This window comes from Saimiri boliviensis, chromosome 7 (assembly GCF_048565385.1).
Source record: "Saimiri boliviensis isolate mSaiBol1 chromosome 7, mSaiBol1.pri, whole genome shotgun sequence".
NCBI classification, from domain to species: Eukaryota; Metazoa; Chordata; class Mammalia; order Primates; family Cebidae; genus Saimiri; species Saimiri boliviensis.
In genome coordinates, this window is record NC_133455.1 from 32,366,637 (window position 1) to 32,387,889 (window position 21,253).

Here is a 21,253-nt window from a genome sequence, read left to right on the forward strand (position 1 = left end):
CTTGAGCCACCGCACCGGGCCAGGAAGTCACCTTTTTTAAAACAGATATAAATATCTCTTGTCCTTCCCCTTCTTGAACAACTTAGAAAGTAATAATATTATTAGAGCCCAGGTGAAATGCATAGGAGATTCTCAGAGCTGGGTGGCTTCGAATGGAGACTCAGAGCTTGAGTCAGGTGAGAGGGCATCTGGGTATGGGAGCAGCCCTGTGCAAGATGTCAGACCCTGAGTAGAATAAGGAAGGCATCCATTGAGGGCAAAGGGGGAATATTCCAATACAGAGTATCAGAGTCCAAGTGAGCTGAGCATCTACCCAGGGTGCAGGTGGCAGCAACAGCGGGAGAATTTGTCAACACATGAGGATTTATCAAATGGGAGCCAATCTTCTCACTGAAGAGAGTTTCCAATATGGAATGAGAGAAGTAAGAATGAATCCTTTGGTGTTCAATTAGAATATCTCTTATCTGAAAGCAAAGAAACTCTCAAAGAGTGCCAAAAGGATACATAAGCCAGCATGAAGGAACTTCTGCTGAACTGAGGGCAATTTGAGCATTGAGATAAATGATAGAAATGAATTATATCACACTGAATAAAATAGGAAACTGTGAGTTAATACAGATATAAATGAACACACTGAAATTTGAACAAGAATGGGATTTTTACAGTTTCAAAGTACCTGCACACAAAATACTTACTACAAAGGGAAAAAGAGTAATTTTATAGTTCAGAAACCTGACAGACAGCATTGTAATCAAACGATGGAGATGAACTCCATCAATAATGGAACAAATCAAAATCATATGCCACCTGATAGGAGGCAATGAGAAAAATTCCTACCCAATATGCATAACCTTAGTTTAATCATGAAAAAATATCAAGCAAAACCAAATTGAGGGACATTCTACAAAATAGCTGGTCTGGAAGAGATTTCTGTGCTGAGGGCACTCACGCAAACATGGTGAACGTTCCTAAAACCCATCAGACTTTCTGCAAGAAGTGTGGCAAGCACCAACCCCACAAAGTGACACAGTACAAGAAGGGCAAGGATTCTCTGTATGGCCAGGTAAAGCAGTGTTATGACAGGAAGCAGAGTGGCTATGGTGGGCAAACTAAGCCGATTTTCCAGAAAACGGCTAAAACTACAAAGAAGGTTGTGCTAAGGCTTAAGTGTGTTGAGCCCTAGTGCAGATCTAAGAGAATGCTGGCCAGTAAAAGATGCAAGCATTTTGAAGTGGGAGGAGATAAGAAGAGAAAAGGTCAAGTGATCCAGTTCTAAGTCTCAGCTTTTCTTGTATGAAGACAATAAAATCTTGAGCTTGTGTTTTTTTTTTTTTTAAAAAAAGTATCAAGGTAATTAAAGACAAGCAAAGACTGACATACCGTTTCAGCCTAATGAAGACTAAAGAGACATGAAAACTAAATGCAACACATAATTCTGAACTGGATATTATTGGGACAACTGGCCACACTTGAAAGTGGTCTGCGTATTAAACGGTAGTACTGCAGCAGCATTAATATCCTGATTTCTGATTGTTTCATTGTGGTTGTATAGGAAGATGTCCTTGTTTTTGAGGAATACACACTAAAATATTCAGATGTAATATGGCATTAGATTCACCACTTCCTCTCAAATGGCTCAGGCAAACAAATTTCTCTGTACTACACTTGTGATGGCTTAAAAAAATTTTTTTTAACTTATTAAAAAAAAAGTTTAGGTAAAAGGAATACAAGTGAATATAGCCCTTTCTTGATTTTTAAAACAGACCATTTTCCCCTTAAAATGTATTAAATTTATTGAGCTTCATTTGAGACAAGTCTTACTACACCAGATCAAAAGTCACAGCAGTACCACAGGTAATGCAGACAAACTGGTGGTGGGGATGGCGGGGTGGGGAAACTACTTCCAATCTCTTACAATGAGAAATAAGCAAGTTATATTTTTTAATCCCAAGGCAAACAAAGAAAATGAATAAACACAAGAGGCATGCGGGGGTAGAGAAATCTAATTTTTTAAAAAAATCCCTGTCAAAGACAAAAAAGAAATGTAAATTATTTAAGAGACATTTACTTCAGGAATTAGGATAGGGATTGGGAAATGAATTCCTAAATATATGAGAATCCTATGAATAGGAAAACGATGTTATTTATTTCTCTGAATTCTCTTAAAATTATTTCCAAGGAAGTACAGTAAAGCTTTACTAATTCTTCTCTTTATAAGCATGTCTTACTTCTATTGCAATCCTAGGACTCGGTTTAATGCTTAGCACATAGTATTCAAACATATTTGTTCAATAATTGAGGGATAGATATTAGCATATGACTCTTTGTACCATCAAAATCAAAAAGTATCTTACAATCAATTGTATTTGACAGTCAGTGGAATATATTATTTGTTCACTAACCATCTGGCTGAGCCGAAAAAAGGCAGAGCAGATGTAAATGTTTGTCAAGGAAAGAAGAGCATGAATTAAGAAGGTGGTTTTTTTTATCATTTATGAAAATGGAGAAGCTAACATTTTTTTAAAAAGTCATTCTTACTTCTTATCACATTAGAGAGAAGAGTACATGTTGGATTTTCCTATTATTGCAAGCAGACAACTTTAGTAATCACCTGGGCTAGTCAGCAGAAATTAGTATTAAAAGTTAGATATTAACCAAAACTGCATGTATGAAGGTTGTTCTCAAACATGCTGAAAGCTGTCATATTGTCATTAAGAGACATTTAATTCATAGGTAACTCTACAGATTAACTTAGGTACATGCACTTGCTTACATTTAGTCAAAATTTTATGCCTATGTGCAAATGGGCCTTTTCACAGAGAGTGATTTCATAGCCTTTGTTAGATTTTCAAACAGAACTATGATCCCAGAAAGGTTAAGAACTATTGTTCACTGGCTTTTATACTATATATTTATTAATCAGAATGAAGGACACAGATGAATGTCAAGAACTATCTTAAAGTATTAAATTAATAAGTCATCAATTGATAACAGCTATTCACTTGATGTCTCCTCTCTGCAAGGCACTCAATAACCAAGTAGCTGTCTAATATAATTGGCAGAGAAAGAGGTAGAAATCCTGGGAAGTCCTCACATTCAACAGCAAAAACCTCCATGAGACATATGAAGGGTGATAGTCCTAGAAAAAAAAAATCAATGAAGACAGCTCTTGGAATCTGGATCAGAGATTTTATGAAACCATTAGACAAACTGTGAAATAATCTACCATGTTAAGAAAATATGAATGGCCATTAGTGTAGAAATGAGAAAAAACATGGGCAATGTGGCAATGATTAAAAAAAAATTATATAAGGAATCAGGAAAATATAATTGATAAGAAACTAATGACATTCCTGAGACTTGGATAAAAACAGGATGAACAGAAGTAATCAGTTCAAAAATGATTTTGAGTAATAACACAGTTCTGAGCATATGCAAGTGGATGTGAGGGGTCCCAAAGGTAAAGAATAAGATCTTTTGGGAGATAGTCATGGACTCCCCAGTCCCCAAAAAAACAGTATGATAGAACTCTATTAGTAGGATAGGAGATTATAGCTGCAGAGCATAAGAAGGTGTACAACAGTGTCACATGCAGGGCTGTTCTTAACTATTTGATAAATTCTCTTCTCTAGGCTGTCATCCATTGTTACATTGATAAGAGAAAGGAAAGGAGAGAAGAGGAGGAAGAGGAGAAGGGGGAGGAGGATAAGGAAGAGGAGGAGGAGGAGAAGGAAGAGGAAGAGGAGGAGGAGGAGGAGGAGGAGGAGGAGGAAAAACTAACTGACTTTTACGACATAGGTGCTATCTCTAGGTTTATATCTGGATGGTTTTATCATACCAAGGATACAATCAAACTTCTGATGTGCTTACAGGCAATATAGGCAATATATATTCTAGTAGGCCCTTTGCACACGTTATCTAACTGATCCTCAAAACTACCCTGCAAATGAATCACTATTATCCTCACCATAGAGGTAAGGAAGTAGAGACTCAGAGGTAAGATAACTTGCCAAAATCTTGGAATCAGAGAGGCAGAACTATGATCAGAATCGAAATCTAATTAATCCAAGTTTTTACTTCCCAAAGCAAATTTTATTATCAGTTGCTTGCTTCTTTCCAGGCAGATCTTCGATGTGACTTTTAAGTTAATATTCAATCATGTTCTATTTATACAAAAGAAAGAAAACTTAAAAATAAGAATAATAGAGCAAACAACAATGCTGGAAATCATCCAAATACAAGGTTATTTTGGTTGTCTCATTGTACCCAGCTTGCATCCCTCCACCAAAAAACAAACCAAAAACCCACTCTTCAAAATTTGAATGCCCAGTCATATACAGACATTTATAGAGCACATGAACAACTACTTAAAATTTTAAAAGATACATTTGTTTTCACTGAAATCTCTTTTAACTGTAAATACATGCTAAATTGTAATGAGGGGAAAAACCACAGAGTATTTCACCTCTTCCCACGGTGGTATAAATAAGATAGACCTACCAACCCTAAGGTACTTTTACACTTGATCTTAGACAAAGGGCCAAGAAGAGATAACCCTAAGGTATTTTTGAATTTTACAAATATTTAGTATAAACAAAAGCTTAGAATTAAAAGTTTTTGAGAACTAGAAAGTCAAAATATAGTATTTCTGTTTTTAAAATGTGATGCTTTAGGCCGGGTGTGGTGGCTCACACCTGTAATCCTGCACTTTGGGAGGCCGAGGTGGGTGGATAACAAGGTCAAGAGATCAAGACCATCCTGGCTAACATGGTGAAACCCCATCTCTACTAAAAATACAAAAATTAGCTGGGAGTGGTGGCATGCGCCTGTAGTCCCAGCTACTCAGGAGGCTGAGGCAGGAGAATTGCTTGAACCAGGGGGAGGCGGGGGCTGCAGTGAGCCGAGACCATGCCACTGCACTCCAACCTGGTTCCTGGCAACGAAGTGACACTCTGTCTCAAAAAAAGAAAACAAAACAACAACAACGTAAAAAAAACGACGCTTTAAAAAACTAGCACAATAAACATTTTGTGATAATCTTATGTTTGCTAATTATTATAGTTCAATTACATTAATCTCATAATTTAAATATTTTTTCCAAGAAAAAACTTACTTGAATTGCAGGCTGCATAGTCACCTATATTGAACTGAAATTTCTTTTCTGAAAAAAGAACAAAATATTAACATACAGTTAACAATGTAAGTTTTGTTACTTCCCCAAACCCCCAAATTACAAGATTCAGGAATGTGTTTATTCAACTGCAAATGCAAAACTTTTCTTCTAGTTAGAATAGTCTGACTACAGAGAATTCTTATCACTCCTTGCTTCTTACTTCATAAAGGACTACTCATTTGAAAAAGTAAAACCTGAAACAGACTTTAATATAATATGTAGTTTCTGGCATTATCATCAAAGTAATTCTTGAACCATCTGGGCAGTTTTGAAAAAAAAAATCAACAACAAAATTTAGCTCATATGAAAGTCTCCCAGAATTTTATTTTTCTCTGTGAACATAACCTGTGAACATAATGTAAGTATAAATATTACAACAACTGATATTAAAAGTCAAGTATCTTCTGTCATCAAGATCATAACAGGTCATATGGACTTTGCATAAATTAATAAACTTAACTATAAGCTTATTCTGCTACACAAGGTAAACTGTGAACCAAAAGGCACAATGCATTCCTATAACAATTTTCCAAAGACAAAAAACAAAAGAAACAGCAATTTTAGCTCCAAAGTAGTATTCCTGAAATCTACATGGAAAAATATACTTTAATTTATTGAATTAGGTAACTGTAATTCTTTGCTATATTTTCAGAAGGATAAAAGTGAAGAGTTTAAAAACACTCAATAATATAGACTATATAAAATCTAGGATTTTTTTATTGCTCATAGCAGCATAAACTAGTCTATTTTTATTATAAACTTCCTTCAAAACATTTTAAGAAAAAATATACAGTAATTATAAAGCTATAATGCTATTACTTTCCAAGAAAAAGTTATTTTTTCCCTAAATTATATCAGACATATCTCATACACAGTGTCAACTATACTTACCACTTTTCCTTTCAGGAATATTTCTTCTAGTACCAAAGTTCAACCTGAGCTAAACCATACTGAAAAACCTAATATTATAAGACATTTTCTTTACAGGAAGGCAAAAGACAACAGAATGTCCTTTTGGATGTCATTTTCTCTTCTCTCCAACACAGCAAAAGGCCAAAGTACAAGTGAACATTACTAATGAGCTTGTTATGCTTCCCACGAGCTAATTCAGTGGGGAATACATTTTCCTTTAGCATAAATAATCCTTTGTCCCCAACAAAGATCCATTTCTCGGAAGTAAGAAGCTTCCAAGACCATTTTTTAAAAATGCAGCAAAGAAGCTGCTCCTATTAAAATGGAGTTCCACATAATCAGACAAGAGCTTTAACAGTTGGAGCTGCCAGCCCAAAACAAAAGAAAGCCTAAATTATAAGGCGTGTGCAAATCAAGAACAGTGACACATTCACAAAGAAGCTATCATAAGAATGTTTAGTAGTTGCCCTTTTTATGGAAAATTCAACAAAATTCGTTTTATGAAAGAAAGAATTTATGTGCAATATTTGGTCACTTGAACTTCAGCAAAAGAATCTTTACATATATTTTTAAAATCATTCATCTTGCATAACAGAAAAAACTACTTTTAAGATGACAAAAATATAAGCATCTAGATTAAAAAATAAATTCCTTAATAAAATACTATGCAGATATATTTTCACATATGAAAAGCTATAATATACATGAACATATGCCTTTAATTGATGAGATTTTATCAGTAATTCATCAACTAAGCAATGAGTATTCACTATGTTACAGATACTAAGAGTCAGTCTTTGGTATTTTCTAGTCATTCACTGTCATCCTTCTAAGATATTTTTGTGTCTCAGGCATTTATTTCCAAGAGTAGTTTCTTAGCTCCAGTCCCCAATCTGTATCACAATCACAATTCTTGCTTCTCCTTCATTTTATTACCTATTTTCCTCTTTTATATAATTCCCTAAAAATCTCTATTGGTTTCATATAAATCAATTACACTAAACCAGTTTAACTTCATTTTGCATCTTAATTAGCAACATATTGTCCTTATTTTTTGCTTTTGTCTTTGTGTCTTTTTAGAGAAGCCTATTTCAATTCTTTGCCAACTTGAGGAAGTCTTTTCCCTTAGATTTGGGGGAAAAAAGACCTCTCATGTAACCAAGTCTAAACTGCACTCTAACCCTGCTGGGAATCTTTCACAAGACACTCATGCATCGATATTGCAAAGAATCCTATACTTCTAAAATTCAAGGAAAATGTTGGAAACACAGAATGTGCTCATCCACCTGAAATTTGACCAGAATTTGAGCCTAACCTGTTCATCTTTAAAAATTTCAGTCATGAGGTACTCAAGATTATTTGCATTAAGGTTCTTCATTCTACTTTGACTTCAGATCATAATGAGATTAAAAACACCAACTACTGAACTGATCCTTCACCCCAAAGATATAGGCTTTGAAACATATATTTTCAATCCTTTCTCACGTTATACGATATGATGGGGAGAATTCCAAGTGTCATGGCGCCATTTGTTACAAATCGGAATTCAACCAGGAAGAGTGGCAAACAACAAAAGCAAAGAAATAAGCTAAGTTTCTTCAGGAAAAAGAATAACATTAATTGCCACTGTACCACATATCCATTTAACACTCAGCCACCAGATTATTGCCAAGATACTAAAGAAGTAAAGATAGGACAAAGTTGAGATAGTGGTTACTACTGAGGAGAGAGAGGAAAATGACCCTGGGGAGGAATGCACAAGGGCCTTTGAACTGTACCAGTAAGATTTTATTTCAAGATAAGTGGTAAGAACAAAGGTATTATTATACTAGTCTGTATGCCTTTCCGTGTGTCAAAATATTTCATCCTTTTTAATGCTTCATTTAGAAAAATAGTTGAAGAATACATCCTTTTTGATTTACTCAGAAAAAAAAGTTCCTTAGCTTTAAAATTTTGAGTTAAATGTTTCTGAATTGCCTAATAAAGAAAATAGAAATACTTTATCTATATCAAACACATTTCATGTATTTCTTAATGCATACTAAAATAACTCATCACAAAGACAGCACTGGGGTAGTAGAAGGTATTGAATTCCAGCTCCAGAAAATACTGCCTATATAATTCTGGAGTAGTTGACTTCTCTAAGCCTCAGTGTTCTGATCTGTAAAATGAGATATGATCATGTCCCTCTTATGACTCCTGTAAAAATTAAATGGGATGATACTTATAAAGTACCTGGCACATAGCACTTAACAAATGAATTATGAGTATGGTGATGAGACAAAATTATAGCTCATTTGGGATCATTTATCTAAATGAGAAGAGATAAGAAAACAAAGCTAGCCATATTCAAACATCATTAAGCATAATTTGGAAAGCTTTTTTTACTAACATAAAAATAAATATAGTTACAAATGAAAGAAGCTTTAAAATACCCACATAATAACTGACAGGACACTCAGATAAAAATTTGAGATTGACAACTCACTTTGCTAGAATAAGTATAGGAATTTATTTAACCCATACCCTTCGCTCCCTTCAGCCTGTCTCCTCAATATCATCTCTATCAGTATATTTATTTTTGGGGCTATTTAATGATTTTCACTGTATCATTTTCCATGTTGTATACACTCATTTATTTATTAACCCCCTTTATTGAACTAGACACCACAGGCAAGAGACACAGTGATGAATATAACAGACATGTTACTGCCCTCATGGAGCTAATATACCAGTTGGGAAGACTGAAAATAGCAAATATCTAAATGAATACATAATTCTATTTTTTACTTTTATTTTTTACTTTTCCATAAGTTATTGGGGTACAGGTGGTATTTGGTCACATGAGTAAGTTCTTTAGCGGTGATCTGTGAGATTCTGGTGCATCCATCACCTAAGCAGTAGAAACTGCGCCATATTTGTAGCCTTCTATCCCTCGTCCCTCTCCCACTCTTCCCCCCAAGTCCCCAAAGTCCACTGCATCATTCTTACACATATGCACCCCCATAGCATAGCTCCCACATATCAGTGAGAACATATGATGTTTGGTTTTCTATTCCTGAGTTACTTCACTTAGTATAATAATAGTGTCCAATGTCATCTAGTCACTGCAAATGCTGTTAATTCATTTCTTTTTATGGCTTCTTAGTATTCCATCACATATATGAATATATCTATGTATGTGTATACATATGTATATGTATGTGTGTATGTACATATGTGGGCGTGTGTGTATGTGTGTGTACATATATATATATCACAGTTTCTTTACTCATTGATTGATGGGTATTTGGGTTGATTCCACGATTTTGCAATTGTGATTTATGCTGTTATAAACATGTATGTGCAAGTATCTTTTTCAAATGACTTCCTCTGGGTAGATACCCAGTAGTGGGATTTCTGGATCAAAAGGCAGTTCTACTTTTAGTTCTTTAAGGAATCTCCACACTGTTTTCCATAGCATCCGTACTAGTTTATATTCCTACCAGCAGTGCAGAAGTGTTCCTTGTTCACCATATCCATGCCATCATACTGTTTTTTGAATTTTGATTATGGCCAGTCTTGCAGGAGTGAGGTGGTATTGCACTGTGGTTTTGATTTGCATTTCACTGATCATTAGTGATGTTGAGCATTTTTCATGTTTGTTGGCCATTTGTATACCTTCTTTTGAGACTTGTCTATTCAGGTCCTTAGCCCATTTTTGATGGAACTATTTGTTTTTTTTCTTACTGATTTGAGTTCGTTGTAGATTCTGGGTATTAGTTCTTTGTCAGGTATACAGATTGTGACAGTCTTTTGTCATATGCATAGACTGTGTAGATTTTCTCCCACTCTGGGTTGTCTGTTTACTCTGCTGACTGTTCCTTTTGCTGTGCAAAAGCTCTTTAGTTTAATTAGGCTCCAGCTATTTATCTTTGTTTTTATTGCATTTGCTTTTGGGTTCTTGGTCATGAAATCCTTGCCTAATTCCCATGTCTAGAAAAGTTTTTCCAATGTTATCTTCTAGACTTTTTATAGTTTCAGGTTTCACAATATAGTCTGTAGTCTTAGGTTTAAGTCCTTAATCCATCTTGAGTTGATTTTTGTATAAGGTGAGAGATAGGGATCCTACATATGGCTAGCCAATTATCCTAGCACCATTTGTTGAAAAGGGTGTCCTTTCTCCACTTTACATTTTGTTTGCTTCAGATGGTTATAAGTATTTGGGTTCATTTCTGGGTTCTCTATTCTGTTCCATTGGTCTATGTGCCTATTTTTATAGCAGTACCACGCTGTTTAGGTAACTGCGCCCATATAGTGTAGTTTGAAATTAGGTAGTGTGATGCCTCCAGATTTGATCTTTTTGCTTAGTCTTGCTTTGGCTATGCAGGTTCTTTTTGGTTCTATATGAATTTTAATATTGCTTTTTGTAATTCTGTGAAGAATAATGGTGGTATTTTGATAGGGATTCTGTTGAATTTGTAGATTGCTTTTGGCAATATGGTCATTTTCACAATATTGATTCTATCCATCTGTGAGCATGGGATGTATTTCCATTTGTTCATGTTGTCTATGATTAATTTCAGCAGTGTTTTGTAGTTTTCCTTGTAGAGGTCTTTTGACTCCTTGGTTAGGTATATTCATGTGTGTGTGTATATATATATATATTTGCAGCTATTATAAAAGAGGTTGAATTCTTGATTGGATTCTCTGCTTGGTCACGTGGTGTATAGAAGAGCTACTGATTTGTGTACATTAATCTTGTATACAGAAACTTTGCTGAATTATTTTATCTGTTTTAAGAGCTTCCTGGAGGAGGCCTTAGGGCTTTCAAGGTAAACAATAATATTGTCAGCAATCAGTGACAGTTTGACTTCCTCTTTACCGATTTGGTTGCCCTTTATTTCTTTCTCGTCTCATTCCTTTGGCCAGGACTTCCAGTACTACGTTGAAGAAAAGTGGTGAGAGTGGGCATCCTCGTCTTGTTCTTGTTCTTAGAGGGAATGCTTTCGACTCTTCCCCATTCAGTATTACATTGGATGTGGGTTTGTCATAGATGGCTTTTATTATATTAAGGTATGCCCCTTGTATGTCAATTTTGCTGAGAGTTTTAATCATAAAGGGATGCTGGATTTTGTCGAATGCTTTTTCCGCATCTACTGAAATGATCATTGATTTTCATTTTTAATCTTGTTTATGTGATGTATCACATTTACTGACTTGTATATGTTAAACCACCCCTGCATCCCTGGTATGAAACCCACTTGATCATGGTGGATTACCCTTTTTTTTTTTTTTTTTTTTTTTTTTTTTTTTTTTTTTTTTGAGACATAGTTTTGCTCTGTCACCCAGACTGGAGCACAATGGTGTGATCTTGATCTAACCTCAACCTCCATATCCTGGGTTCAAGTGATTCTCCAGCCTCAGCCTCCTGAGTGGCTGGGATTACAGGTATTTGCCACCACCCCCAGCTGGTTGGTGAGTTCTTTTCCATTCTGCAGTTCTGTATCTTTTAAGTGGAGTATTTAGGCCATTTACATTCAATGTTAGTATCGAAATGTGAGGTACCATTGCACTCAATGTGCTCTTTGTTGCCTGTGTCCTTTGGGGTGTTTTTGTTTTTGCTTTTTTACGTGTATTTTTGTTTTATAGGTCCTGTGTGACTTACACTTTAAATAGGTTCTGCTTTGATTTGTTTCCAGGATTTGTTTCAAGATTTAGAGCTCCTTTTAGCTGTTCTTATAGTGGTGGCTTGGTAATGGTGAATTCCCTCAACATTTATTTGTCTGAAAAAGACTGTATCTTTTGTACATATAAGATGCTTAGTTTCACTGGATACAATATTCTTGGCTGATAATTGTTTTGTTTGAAGAGGCCAAAGATAGGGCCCCAATCCTTTCTAGCTTGTAGGGTTTCCACTGAGAAATGTACTGTTAATTGGGTAGGTTTTCTTTCATAGGTTACCTGGTACTTCTGTCTCTTAGCTCTTAAGATTCTTTCCTTTATCTTAACTTTGGATAACAATGTGCCTAGGCAAAGATCTTTTTGCAACAAATTCCCCAGGTGTTCTTTGTGCTTCTTTTTTTGGACATCTAGGTCTCTAGCAAGGCTGGGGAAGTTTTCCTCAATTATTAACCCAAATATGTTTCCCAAGCTTTTAGAATTCTCTTCTTCCCCAGGAACACTGATTATTCTTAGGTTTGGTCATTTGACATAATTCCAAACTTCTTGGAGGCTTTGTTCATATTTTCTTATTCTTTTTTCTTTGTCTTTGTTGGATTGCATTAATTCAAAGACCTTATTTTCAACCTCTGAATTTCTTTCTTCTACTTGTTCAATTCTATCACTGAGACTTTCCAGAGCATTTTGTATTTCTAAGTGTGTCCAACATCTCCTGAATTTTTTATTGTTTTTTTTTTCTTTAAGCTATCTATTTCCTTGAATATTTCTCCCTTCACTTCTTGTATCATATTTTGGATTTCCTGCATTTGGCTTCACCTTTCTCTGGTCCCTCCCTGATTAGTTTAATAACTAACCTCCTGAATTTTTTTTCAGGTAAATCAGGGATTGCTTTTTGGTTTGGATCCACTGCTGGTGAACTAGTGTGATTTTTGGGGGGTTGCTGAAGAGCCTTGTTTTGTCATATTACCAAGGTTGGTTTTCTGGTTCCTTCTCATTTGGGTAGCCTCTGTCAGAGGAAAGGTCTAGAGCTGAAGGCTGTTGTTCAGATTCTTTTGTCCCACAGGGTGTTCTCTTGATGTAGTATTCTCCCCATTTTCCTATGAATGTGGCTTTCTGTAAGCCAAACTGCCGTGGTTGTTGTCTCTCTTCTGGGTCTAGCCACCCAGTGAGTCTACCTGGCTCTGGACTGGTACTGGGGTTTGTCTGCACAGAATCCTGTGATGTGAACCATCTATGAGTCTCTCAGCCATGGATACCAGTGCCTGTTCCAGTGGAGGTGGCTGGGGGCTGCAATGGACTCCTTGAGGGTTCTTAACTTTGGTGCTTTAATGCTCTATTTTTGTGCTGGTTGGCCATTTGCCAGGAGGTGGCACTTTCCAGAGAGCATCAGCTGTGGTGGTATGGTGAGGAACCGGTGGTGAGTGGGGCCCTAGAACTCCCAAGATTGTATGCCCTTTGTCTTCAGCTACCAGGGTGGGTAGGGAAGGACCATCAGGTGGGGGCTAGGAATGTCTGAACTCAGACTGTCCTTGGGTGGGTCATTCTGCAACTGCTGTGGAGGATGAAAGTGAGGTTTCCAGATCACTGGAGTTAGGTACCTAGGAGGATTATGGCTGCCTCTTCTGTGTCATGCAGGTTGTGAGGAACCTTATCCAGATCCCATATAAACTGAAGGGCCAGTCTCGCTCCCACTGTGTCCCCCACAACAGCTCCCAGACTGTTTCCAGGCAGAGAGCAAGAAGGGCTTGAAAAGCCCCCAAGCTATCTGCCTCCCAGCTGCGAAAGAAAAGGGCTTGGTTCTTCCACCAGCTGTGAAGTCTGCACACCAGATTTGCACCCTCCACTGAGTTCTGGCCAGGAGGCTTCTCACCCCATTCAAATTGTTACAAATTTCACCTAGAGATTTGCTTCTTCCTGAATAGTTTTACCCCCTGCTCCTCTCCTGTTGGATCTCTGTGGTGCCAGCCAGGAATGGCCCGCCAGGGGACCCAGCAAGCTCCCAGGGCCTTTCTGGTGCTTCCTCTATGCCTGTAATTCACTCAGCTCTAGGTAAAGTCAGAAACCTCTTGGGCAAATAAGTTTGCCCAAGACCTTTAGCTTCGCCAGTGGGGGTGTATGTTCTGGAGAAGAGGGTCTCCCTTTCCCACTTCTGCAGTTGGGATGCTCACAGTTTTTGGGGGATCTCCTGGGTCCTGCAGGAGTAGTCCACTTCCTTCAGGGGGTCTTAGGTCCTCCTAGGATTGTTGGTTTATTCTTGCAGTTGATCTGGAGCTCAAATTCACAATGCAAACCCCTGCCCACTGCACTGTCCGAAGCTGCAATCTAGTCCTACCTCTTGTATGCCATGATCTCCATTCCTTAATGAATATGTAATTTTAAATTATAATTTTTTTTATGGAAAGCAGAATGCCACAACAGAGAAAAACAGCAGGAGCCTACTTGAGACTTTGAGTGATTAGAAACAATTTTGCTAGGGAAAAAATATGAATTTGAAGAATGACAGGAATCAACCAAGGAATGAAGAAGAAGAGTTCTGTGCCTAGAGAATAAGCTTTGCAAAGTCTCTAAAATAGTTTGATGCATTCCAAAAACTGAAAGAAGCCAGTATAGCTGAAGCATGGAGAATGTGTGGTTTAGAACAGGGTTGAAGAGTTGGGCAGTCACACAAGGCCATGTTGAGGAAAACTAGTTATTATCCTAAAAGCAGTAAAAGCCACTAATGAATTTTAACTAAGAGAGCAGTGACATGATCTAATTCACAGTTTTGAAAGAAATCTGAAGCCAGGCATGGTGGCTCACACTTAATAATCCCAGCACTTTGGTAGGCTGAGGTGGGCGGATTGACTGAGGTCAGGAGCTTGACACCAGTCTGGCCAAAAAGGTGAAACCCTGTCTCTATTAAAGATACAAAAAAATTAGCTGGACGTGGTGGCATGCGCCTGTAATCTCAGCAGCTTGGGAGGCTGAGGTAGGGGAATTGCTTAAACCAGGGAGATGGAAGTTGCAGTGAGCCGAGATCGTGCCACTGCATTCCAGCCTGGGTGACAGAGCAAGACTCCATCTCAAAAAAATAAATAAAATAAAATAAAAATAAAATAAATCTGAGAAAGAAAGAGAAACAGAGAAGTGAAACAGTGATGGGTTTCATAGAGAAAGCGGGGGGAAATGGGAGGTGGAGGAAGATGGAAAAAAAGAACTAGGGGAAACGGTGAGAGGATAAACAAGTAGGGGTAGAAAAGGTGAGAGCCAAAGAAATAGTGCATAAAAAATGAGATGGGAGGGTAGTGTGGAAGAGGGAAGCATCCACTGCAGTAGTTCAGTAACAAATGGTGGTGACTGAGCTAAAATTTGACAGTCTACATTGGAAAGGAGGCGATGGATCTGACATATATTTGGAGTTAGGACAAAAGGACTTGGCAGTTGCCAAAGATGATGGGCTAAAGGAGAGGAACGTTAAGGGCCAGAGTGTCAAGAACAACTCCTGAGTTTCATGCTTAGGGAATTCGAGCAGAGGCAGAGGCAGCATTTACTGAGATGAGGGTGATGAACAAACTGAAGCAGGACACACAGCATACATGGGTCAAGAGTGCTGTGATTTAGTTATGTTTATTTCAGGAAGCCTATAAAGACATTCAAATAGGAATGTCAAGTAGGAAGTTGCAAATACGAATCTAGAACTAAGAAAAGAATTCAGGAGGAGATAAAAATCATCAGCAAATATTTGGGAGTTAAAGCCATCGGAAAGAATGAAATCATCTGAGGGAAAAAGAGAAGGGAGTAGCAAGGGTCTAAGAACAAGATCTGTAAAAATCCAACATTTACACTTTGGAGGAGGAGTCAGCAAAGGAGGCAGAGAAGAGGATCGCTTCATGATCTTAACCAATCTAGACTTATAACTATTTTGATTCACATCTTTCTAGTAGCCCTTCCTGCCTGGCCTGCATTAATTCTGATTGTATCTTTAGCTCTTGAATTCATCTCTCTCCCTATCACTTGCCTTTATGGTGCTATTTTGAGCTATTCCTGTACACTGCTTAGCCAAGCATAAGTTTTCCCAGATTGCTACTGGAAATAGGGTAGACAGAGTATTTAAGTCTAGAGTTTAGGGAACAGTTTTTGTAGGAGAAATGTGACAATACCTAGGAAAAACTGGTTGTCTCCCTTCTCCGTAGTGTTTCTGCTATAGAAGAAATGTGACAGTAAAGTTTAGAAGCAGCCACATAGTGAATGACATCTGGTTGGGGACCTTTTTTGATACCATTTATTATTTATTATTTATGTGACCTGATATATAATTGATATATAATTTTGCATCTCACCCAACATGTTCCAGGTAAAATATGTACAACGATTATGGTCAAGGTACCAGCAGGTCAAGTGAGCTGCCTGATACAACCAGAGGAATTACTAAGGAAAAAATGACTAAGGTTGGTGTGTAGGCAGAGGTTTCAAGTTAACAGGACAATAGCTATGCTAAGTAGCAAGGATTCTGATAAATGAGCTACTACTCAGGAATTCATATGACTGCCCCAGAGGAGGACATAAACATTTTTACACCTTAAATCAACTCCACGTGTGGTAAACAGAATGATCTCAAAGTTGTCTACATCCTAATCCTCAGAACCTGTGAATATGTGACCTTACAAAGCAAATGGAAATTTTTAGATTGATTAAATTAAAGATTTTGAGATGGGAGATTATCCTGGTGGACCCAATGTAGTGACAGGAGTTCTTTTAAGAGGGATGCAGAGCTGCTCTGCCTATGGAGTAGCCATTCTTTATTCCTTTACTTTCTTAATAAATTTGTTTCACTTTACTCTATGGACTTGTCCCATTTCTTTCTTGCATGAGATCCAAGAACCCTCTCTTGGGGGTAAAGAAAAAAAGAGGGATGCAGAAAGGTCAGAGTCACTGAAGGTGATGTGAGGACAGCTGCAGAGAGACAGAAGTCACGATGGAAGAGCAACAGAGAGAGAGAGATTGAGGTGCTACGCTGCAGGCTGGGAAGATGGAGGAGGGAGTCAAGGAATGTAGGTATCAGTGGAAACGGGGAAAGGAAAAGAACTCTCCCCTGGAGGCTCCAAAACCAGCACAACCCTGTCAGGACTTTTTGGAACTGAAAGACTCTGAGTACTGCTTGTTAAACTGTAACATATTGACTTTGTGTCGTCTTAAACCACTAAATTTGTGGTAATTTGTTATAGCAGTGTCTAGAAGCTAATAAAGATTTTTTTTTCTTTTTTTCTTTTTTTTTTTGCCATTCTGGTCTTTATTTTAGGACATGTAGCATGTTTTAACAAATCAGTTTCTCATGGGCAACCTTTGGAAACATCAAAAGAAATATAATGTTTTTCATACATTCCTCATCACCATAAATTCCCTTTCAAATCAATCTAAGTAGCAGGGCAGAACAATGTGTTTCCACATACTGACCAGTGCGACACTGACAGTTACAATTCAGGTATCCAGAAAGGTTGAAAATTAAGATTTATGGATGCTGGGAAGATGGCCGCCTAAGAACAGCTCAGGACTTCAGCTCCCAGTGAAAGTGCAGAGGGTGAGTGGACGCCGCATTTCCAGATGAACTCTTGTTGCCCACAGACCAGGAGATACCCAGGCAGAGGGGTCGGCAGCGTCGCAGTCCCAGCTGGTGCGGCTGTTTTGGCCCCCGCGGGGCTGATTCCGCCTGCGCGGCTGCTGTGACCACACCCTGTTGCTGCAGTACTACGTACAAAAGCCACTGGTCTGGGAGCCCTCTTAGCCGGCGGGCAGAGCCCTGAGACAGCAGAGTTGCCCACTCATCTGAAATGGCGAGTCAGGCCAGGAGATTCCTGGCAAAAATCCGCCAGGAGCCGGCGCCGCAGTTCCAGCCGACTCCGTGAGTCGCAGCACAGGAGATCCCGGCGCCTTTTCAACAAGCAACTGGAACACACGGGGTCGTTCAACTTAAAAGAAAAGACTCTGAGTCAGGGAGCCAGGTGATCAGGCTAGGTTGGTCCCACCCCTCCACCCCCAACAAGAAGGAAAACAAAAACAGTAATTGGAAACCCTCTGGGTTGAGTCCTTCAAACCAAGCACAGCTGAATGGGGACGGTCTGGCTCCGTGGGGGAGGGGCTTCCGCCATTACTGAGACTCTCCACCACTACAGAGGCAGGCTGCCGTTGCCGAGGCAACCCGCCGATGCCAAGGCAACCTGCCACAACTGAGAGAGTCCTCCATAACACAGGCGGGGCCACCATTGCCGAGACAGTTCTAACTACGCCCATATAAAAAGGACTACAGGGAAGAGCTCAGGGCAACTGGGCGGAGCCCACAGCAGCTCAGCAAAGCCCCTGCGGGCAGGCAGTGGCTAGGCGTGCTGCTAGCTGGGTGGGTCAGACCTGAAAGAAAAATCAAAAAAAAGGCAGTAGTGCAACGGAATCTCATAAAGCTCCAACTCCCTGGGACAGAGACAGACAACAGGTGGATAAACCCACAAAAATGGGAAGAAACCAGTGCAAAAAGGATGAAAACTCCGGAAACCAGAACACCTCTCCTCCTAAAAGGGATCACAACTCCTCACCTGCAAGGGAACCAGACTGGATGGAGAAGGAGGGTGATGAAATGACAGAATCAGACTTCAGAGGTGGGTAGTAAGAAACTACAGTGAGCTAAAAGAACATGTTCTAACCGAACGCAAAGAAAAGAGGAACCTTGAAAAAAGATTGGACGAACTGCTGACGAGAATGGACAGCATAGAGAGGAGTATAAGTGAATTGATGGAGCTGAAAAACGCAACACGAGAACTTCGTGAAGCATGCACAAGCTTCAACAGCCGAATTGACCAAGCAGAAGAAAGGATATCAGAGGTCGAAGATCAACTCAATGAAATAAAAAGAGAAGGCAAGAACAGAGAAAAAAGCGCAAAAAGGAATGAACAAAATCTTCAAGATATGTGGGACAATGTGAAAAGACCTAATCTACGTCTGATAGGTGTACCTGAATGTGATGAAGAGAATGAATCCAAGCTGGAAAATACTCTTCAGGATATTATCCAGGAAAACTTCCCCAACCTAACAAGGCATACCAATATTCAAATCCAGGAAATACAGAGAACACCACAAAGATATTCCTCAAGAAGAGCAACCCCAAGGCACATAATCGTCAGATTCACCAGGGTTGAAATGAAAGAGAAAATGCTAAGGGCAGCGAGAGAGAAAGGTCGGATTACCCACAAAGGGAAGCCCATTAGACTCATAGCAGATCTCTCAGCAGAAACCCTACAAGCCAGAAGAGACTGGGGGCCAATATTCAACATCCTTAAAGAAACGAACTTTCAACCCAGAATCTCCTATCCAGCCAAACTAAGCTTCATAAGTGAAGGAAAAATAAAATCCTTTGTGAACAAGCAAGGACTCAGAGATTTCATCACCACCAAACCTGCCCTACAAGAACTCCTGAAAGAGGCTCTACACATATAAAGGAACAACCAGTACCAGCCACTCCAAAAACACACCAAATGGTAAAAGAGCATCAACACAATCAAGAATCTGCATCAACTAACCAACAAAACAGCCAGGTAGCATCAAAATGACAGTATCAAATTCACACATAACAATACTATCCCTAAATGTCAATGGACTAAATGCCCCAATCAAAAGACACAGACTGGCAAATTGGATAAAAAGCCAAAACCCATCAGTGTGCTGTATCCAGGAAACCCATCTTACATGCAAGGATACACAAAGGCTCAAAATAAAGGGATGGAGGAAGATCTACCAAGCAAATGGAGAGCAAAAAAAGGCAGGAGTTGCAATTCTCATCTCTGATAAAATACACTTTAAAGCAACAAAGATCAAAAGAGACAAAGAAGGACATTACATAATGGTAAAAGGATCACTGCAACAAGAAGAGCTAACGATCCTAAATATATACGCACCCAATACAGGAGCACCCAGATACATAAGGCAAGTTCTTAATGACTTACAAAGAGACTTAGACTCCCACACAATAATAGTGGGAGACTTTAACACCCCATTGTCAATATTAGACAGATCAACCAGACAGAAAATCAACAAGGATATCCAGGACCTGAATACAGACCTGGAACAAGCAAACCTAATAGACATTTACAGAACTCTCCACCCCAAATCCACAGAATATACATTCTTCTCAGCACCACATCACACCTACTCTAAAATTGACCACATAATTGGCAATAAATCACTCCTCAGCAAATGCAAAAGAACAGAAATCATAACAAACAGTCTCTCAGACCACAGTGCAATCGAGTTAGAACTCAGAATGCAGAAACTAACTCAGAACCGCACAGCTACATGGAAACTGAATAACTTGCTCTTGAATGTTGACTGGATAAACAATGAAATGAAGGCAGAAATAAAGATGTTTTTCGAAACTAATGAGAACGAAGACACAACATACCAGAATCTCTGGGACACATTTAAAGCAGTCTCTAGAGGAAAATATATAGCAATGAGTGCCCACATGAGAAGAAAGGAGAGATCTAAAATTGACACCCTATCATCAAAATTGAAAGAGCTAGAGGAGCAAGATCAAAAAAACTCAAAACCTAGCAGAAGACAGGAAATAACTAAGATCAGAGCAGAACTGAAGGAAATAGAGACACAAAAAACTCTTCAAAAAATCAATAAATCCAGGAGCTGGTTTTTTGAAAAGATCAACAAACTAGACAGACCACTAGCCAGATTAATAAAAAAGAAAAGAGAGAATAACCAAATTGATGCAATAAAAAACGATAAAGGGGATATCACCACAGATTCCACAGAAATCCAAACCATCATCAGAGATTATTACAAACAACTCTATGCACATAAACTAGTAAACCTGGAAGAAATGGATAAATTCCTGGACACTGCAACCTCCCAAGCCTAAACCTGGAAGAAGCCAAAACCCTGAATAGACCAATAACATGGTCTGAAGTCAAGGCAGCAATAAAGTGCCTACCACCCAAAAAAAGCCCAGGTCCAGATGGGTTCACAGCTGAATTCTACCAGACATACAAAGAGGAACTGATACCATTCCTTCTGAAACTATTCCAGACAATCCAAAAAGAGGGAATCCTTCCCAAATCATTTTACGAGACAAACATCATCCTGATACCAAAACCCGGCAGAGACTCAACAAGAAAAGAAAATTTCAGGCCAATAACCATGATGAACATAGATGCAAAAATCTTCAATAAAATACTGGCAAACCGATTGCAACAGCATAACAAAAAGCTCATCCACCATGATCAAGTAGGATTCATCCCGGGGATGCAAGGCTGGTTCAACATACGCAAGTCCATAAACGTAATTCACCACATAAACAGAACCAAAGACAAAAACCACATGATTATCTCGATTGATGCAGAGAAGGCTTTTGACAAAATTCAACAACCCTTTATGCTAAAAACCCTCAATAAACTAGGTATTGATAGAACGTATCTCAAAACAATAAAAGCTATTTATGACAAACCAACAGCCAATATCATACTGAATGGGCAA

General features: G+C 38.5%; 1 protein-coding gene and 1 pseudogene across 2 annotated transcripts in view; one reads left to right on the top strand and one right to left on the bottom strand.

Moving 5' to 3' along the window:
* The window catches only part of GAS2L3 (growth arrest specific 2 like 3), a 77,000-nt gene that overhangs the window by 38,866 nt on the left and 16,881 nt on the right, over positions 1-21,253 (bottom strand). Inside the window, exons 1-2 of one of the 2 annotated variants that reach the window (XM_074402353.1) lie at positions 6,065-6,650; positions 5,114-5,161 (exon numbers count right to left, since the gene is read on the bottom strand). In XM_074402353.1, coding sequence (XP_074258454.1) covers positions 5,114-5,131 — 18 coding nt within the window. In that variant the 5' untranslated portion in view covers positions 5,132-5,161; positions 6,065-6,650. Of the gene's footprint in view, positions 1-5,113; positions 5,162-6,064; positions 6,651-21,253 lie in introns of those variants that run through there. The other variant, XM_003929605.3, reaches the window with a different exon arrangement.
* On the top strand, positions 956-1,276 carry LOC120364983 (large ribosomal subunit protein eL42-like; annotated as a pseudogene).